Raw genomic sequence first — 5,037 nt, 5'->3', positions numbered from 1 at the left:
AATCCCTAATGTTCTGTGATTCTGTGAAGGGATCCCCGCTGAAGCAGTTAATGAAGAACTGTAGCCTGTGGGAAGGGCTCACATTGGAGCAGTTCATGTAGGACTGTCTCCTGTGGGAGGGGCCCCATGCTGGAGCAGGGGAAAAGTGTGGGAAGTCCTCCACCTGCGGAGGAAGCAGCGACAGAAATGTGTGATGAACTGACCAAAACCCTCATTCTCTGTCCCCCAGCCCTGCTGGTGGGGGGAGGAGGTAAAGAAACTGAGTGCAAAGTTGATCCAAGAAAGGGGTGGGAGAAAGGTGTTCTTAAGATTTGGTTTTATTTCTTATTCTCCTACTCTGATTTGGTTGTTAACAATTTTTTTTTTTTCCCAAGTTGAGTCTTGTTTTGCCTGAGACCATAATTGATGAGTGATCCCTCCCTGTCCTTGTCTCAACCCATGAGCCTTTTGTTATATTCACATCCCACTGGGGGAAGGAATAAGCGAGTGGCCGTGTGGTGCTCAGTTACCAGCTGTGCCTAAACCACAAGCTCCAGATTCCTCCTCCTGCCTGTGACTTTGCAGCAATAAAGTGGTAACAAAGGGAACCTGTGCAGTACGGGTGTGGATTGCTGAGTGATGTGAGTGTTTCAGCACTTCTTTTGAATGAATCTTGTCTGAGCCTGGTAAAAGTCCTTTGCAATTGTTTGGGTGTGGTTTTGGGTTTGTTTTTTTTTTTTTAATCAATGCACATCAGTTTCTCAGTGTGGTACAGTGACTCCAGGGATTGGTCACCCCATAGGGTATGTTAGTCTTCCCTTAGGGTTTTGAACTTCAGGTTCCCACCAAGTCTTGATTAATGCCCCATCAACATCTTTGCCTGTACCTCAGTTCAGTAAATAAGAAACCATTTATTATGGATGGAATTGTCTTGTGAGACCATGACTTAAGGGTGTCATTTGCAAGAATACTGATTCTTCTCACTTTAATACTGACTTTGATTCTCTGGAACTTGGACACAGAAAACAGCCTTTTCCACATGAGCTTACTTGGATCTAGTCTTAGGCTAATAATTAGGGCAGAAACACGGCAGCTTTGGGGACCGGATGCTCTAGCTCTAGAAAGCCAGACAAAAGGAGTAACCCCTTTCCATTCACACTTTTAACACTGAGACTTCAGCCTGCACTTCCTGTGCATAGTCCGTTTCTATCTGAACAGGTGTTTCAGGAAAAGTAATTGGATCTTGCTATTGTGGCCGCTTGAAAGTGCTTTGAAATTAACAAACTAATGATAATCCAGGATGCCTTGCTACTGAAAACTGCCAGTCATCTTTGGAACTTCATCTTTTCACCCATGAATCCTCCATTTCTGCATACTTTTCTGTTATAGCTGTTGTATCTTTGATACCACCAGATGCAGTCTGCCAACCTTTTCCTTTTTTTCTTTAGCTGTAACAGAAAAGTATACAGAAATGTAAGATTCATGGGTGAAAATACCAAGTGAGTCAGGGACTGGAAGCTTACTGAAAACAAATACATTAACCGAGGTTTAATCTCAATACTTGCTTTTATTACCTCTAGTCTTTCAGACACTCCAGCTATGGAGAAACAAGATTACGGCAAACCCCACTACTTCACCTTTTGACTACAGAGCACTATGAGAAGTTTTAGTTTACAAATGTTAAACCAAACTACTAGAGACAAATCAAAAGTGTTTATTTAGTGTAAAGTGAGAAATACAACATCTTTAAACTGTTCATAAGTTAATGAAGGCCACAGTAGTGGGATGTAACATGGTATATAGACAAAATGAATACGTTCTACACACCGATGGATAAAATATCACTATCCAACCTCACAATTCAAAACCGATTTTAAGATTACTTGATGTCGGGAAATTGCTGAAGTCTAACAAGCGCATGCTCTGTAACCACTTGATCTCCTACCGTGCAGATGGAGATGTGCAGGGGTGTGGCTTTAAAGCTAGGATGGCTGTAGTGCAATGCAATGTTGTAGAAGTCAAGTGCTTGCTGGGGTGGTTGGTTCTTTAATGCTCAAACCCTGGATTAACCATGTGATTCACTCTACCTGTTAGCAATTCTTGGCTGTATTTAGAGTTCCACATAAGCAGTAAAATGAGAGTAGTCCATAGAAGATTTAAAATAATTTTGGATGTTTACAGAACCCAGTGACACAAATGGTATCAGCCATTTCTGCCTTGGTGGGTAAAACTTTTTTCATCATCAGGTTTCTCAACTAAGACTTGTAAGCAGCCCTCGAGACCAAACTTTAGTGCTTGGTTTGCAATCATTTGACTCTGCTGACGCTCCAGTAAGCACTGTACAGTCATTTTAAATGGGGAGAAATGGGAGACCTCTCCTTTGGGACAGGAGGGGGACCTCAAAATGTCAGCTTAGACATGGCAGTGCTTAGCTGCCAGGAAACTGGGATTTTGAGAGGGGTTTATTCTACTCCACTCATTCAGTTTCTTCAGCTTTATTTTACAGAATCGTTGCAGCAAGGTTACAAGACATCCTTGAACTAACTGTTTCCTTTAAAAGATAAAGGACAAAGGCTTCATTACTGAAGATGCTGACCTCAGTTCCAGGTAACACCCATAAGTAAGTCTGCAGTGCTGCTCCATGGCAAGATGAACCAGATGCAACTGAGCACTGCTGAAACTTACATCGCTGTTTGTATTTCCACTTATGCTCTGCATTAATACTGATTATGCCTCTATGGGAAATACTCAGAACCACAGTCTGGGCTGAGCTCCTTTACAAAACCTGCTAACAAGCAGCCAAGACAGTGAAAAACAGGGTACGTTGACACTAGGCATTGCCTGGAGCAGCACATTTTAAAGGCAAAAACCACCTTTGTTCCACTGCAGTCTTCTGCTTTAGATGATGATGTGCAGTGCCTCAAGAGGTACTTCACAAGCTCAGGCTCTGGAGCAGGAAAACAGCTGCTCTAAGGCCTGAAGCAAAGGCAAATTTGGCACTTCAGGAGCAAAGTAAAAAAGGTGGCAAGGAGACTTGTTCTCAGTTCCTCACTGCAGCTTGCTCACAACCAGCATGAGGAACATCCGTTAATAAGTAAAGCTTATTACTCAGGTTTTTATTTACATCTTCATCACACAACTGAAAAGCTTCAAGAAGATCATACGTCATGATGCTGTGCCTGATCATTCTTTGAGGAAAGCGAGAATGGTTTGAAGTGTACGTCTTACAAACTATAAACACTCTGATACTGCATTAATTTGGCATTTCCCTGATCTAAGTTCCTTATCCTTGTTCCTCTTCTCTTACCCTCCCCCTTCCCAAAAAATCCTAAGTGTTTTTCTGTACACAAGCCTTGTAAATAATGCCATACTGTTATTACTTCATAGAAATTCTTAACTGGTCTATAGGTTTTTGTTTAAAGTTGCTTTGCAGAGCTATGGACAGTAATCTGAATATATTTAGCGTGAAAAAGGTGATGCAATTAGACTTTGAATATTTTTATCAAATAAGTTTTCAACACAATATTATAACTATTATTTTGCTAGTCAAGAACACTACCCTAAGACCTCAAAGAGAGCCAACAGTCATTTGTTTAACCTGACAAACTGAAACCGATTTTTAACAAGCTCAGCTCACTTTTAAAATAAACATTAAAATTTAGTAAGTCTCTACACTACACTTACACACTGCTTAATCTTAACAATACACAAACTTACGTCTCCTGTTCATGATAATGTTCTTAATTCTGTTTATCACCAAAGTTTATAATCTTCGAGTATCCAGCAAAGCCACAATCTAAGGTATTTTAGCTCATGTTGCCTATGCCAATTAAACAAAAAAAGACAGCAGCAATACAATGACATCATCTGTGAGTCAACCCTTACTTCCTTTTGCTTTTTGTGTCAGTAGTTTGGAAAACACTAGATGCTGACATCAGATTTTCTATATACTGTCCAAGAACTTGGTTTTCTGATTTCAGTTTCAAGTTTTCTTCCTTAACAGCATCTACTCGTGCTGAGAGATCTGCAAAGGCAGTATTATAAGAAAAACATTAGACACCATTGCATACAATCATGAATATATTCTATATGCCTACATAAAACTATTCGCATTTTTAACGTGGGAAACATTGCCGTAAGGTATTATCTTCTAGAACACTGCTACTCACAATCTAAAGCTCATTTTTTCTATATTATTTTGTAGTATGGTATTTTGAAAAAAACTTACAGACTTACACAAACTTACTGTTAGCCTGCACCTTTATTCTTTTCATGAATTTTTGAATTAAGCTATTGCAAACTAAACTATTTGAAAACAGAAGTTCAGTGACGAGCAGACTCAAGGACGTATATCCACTAACGAGCCTGGGAACGTTAGCCATATTGCCCCTTCTGCTTGATGTGTATTACCAGAGTTGAACAAGCATTCTGTTGCATAAAGAAGGGAAAAAAAGTAGTTCTGAGACCTTGTTTATGTACCTTCAACTGCATAAGTGACACGCTTCTGGACAGTTCTGACTAAGGTAGGGCAGAATAGTAAGGCTTTCTTCTCTTATTACTGTGTGGTCGTAAAAAATCGGATGTGTCAAACTGCTAACCTTCAAGTGTGTGCTGCAGTTCCAAAACTTGATTAATAAGCCGCGTTTTCTCTTCTAATTCCACCTGATTCTCAGCCTCAACAGCTGCAATAAATCATATGTGCTTTAATGCAATGTCTGTAACAGCTGGAAAATATATTAAATGAAAAAAAACAACAATGAAGAACAAGAACATTAAGAACTTATACCATCCATATCAGCATTCATCATTGTAGAATGGGCCTTTCCCACTTTTGAAGAGCGTATTCCTGAGCGGTGCTCTGCTTAAAGAAAAAAAAAACAAAACACAAAAAACCCACTGATGTAACCATTAATGTAACTGCCTTCATATTTGGATTTTAGATGCATTTTGCTAATTGGTGTTGAAAAGCCAGCACTTAAGCCTACGACACCACAACATTTTTCAACATTCTTTTTTAACCAGAGCCTTATGTGGTGCGTAAATACGATTCTTTAAGTA

At 39.7% G+C, this 5,037-nt stretch overlaps 1 protein-coding gene across 1 annotated transcript; it reads right to left on the bottom strand.

Annotated features, from left to right (window-relative positions):
* Positions 1–3,448: 3,448 nt before the first annotated feature.
* SCOC (short coiled-coil protein) lies at positions 3,449–4,835 on the bottom strand. Its single transcript, XM_010191608.1, has 3 exons — positions 4,766–4,835; positions 4,578–4,661; positions 3,449–4,003 (listed from the first exon to the last, which is right to left on the bottom strand). The coding sequence occupies exons 1-3, from the start codon at positions 4,785–4,787 to the stop codon at positions 3,861–3,863; spliced, it is 249 nt and encodes an 82-aa protein (XP_010189910.1). The 5' UTR covers positions 4,788–4,835; the 3' UTR covers positions 3,449–3,860.
* Between the last annotated feature and the right edge of the window lie 202 nt (positions 4,836–5,037).

Source organism: Mesitornis unicolor, unplaced genomic scaffold (genome assembly GCF_000695765.1).
Source record: "Mesitornis unicolor isolate BGI_N332 unplaced genomic scaffold, ASM69576v1 Scaffold42269, whole genome shotgun sequence".
Classification (NCBI taxonomy): domain Eukaryota; kingdom Metazoa; phylum Chordata; class Aves; order Mesitornithiformes; family Mesitornithidae; genus Mesitornis; species Mesitornis unicolor.
This window is presented reverse-complemented; position numbering and strand designations above follow the sequence as displayed.

What these genes read in the sequence shown, in the direction of transcription:
- SCOC (XM_010191608.1), bottom strand. Translation starts at nt 4,787, where the DNA reads ATGATGAATGCTGATATGGATG. An exon ending in GATGAATGCTGATATGGATG is followed by an intron (nt 4,662 to 4,765) that starts GTATAAGTTCTT and finishes GATTTATTGCAG; the next exon opens with CTGTTGAGGCTGAGAATCAG. An exon ending in ACTGCAGCACACACTTGAAG is followed by an intron (nt 4,004 to 4,577) that starts GTTAGCAGTTTG and finishes CTGCCTTTGCAG; the next exon opens with ATCTCTCAGCACGAGTAGAT.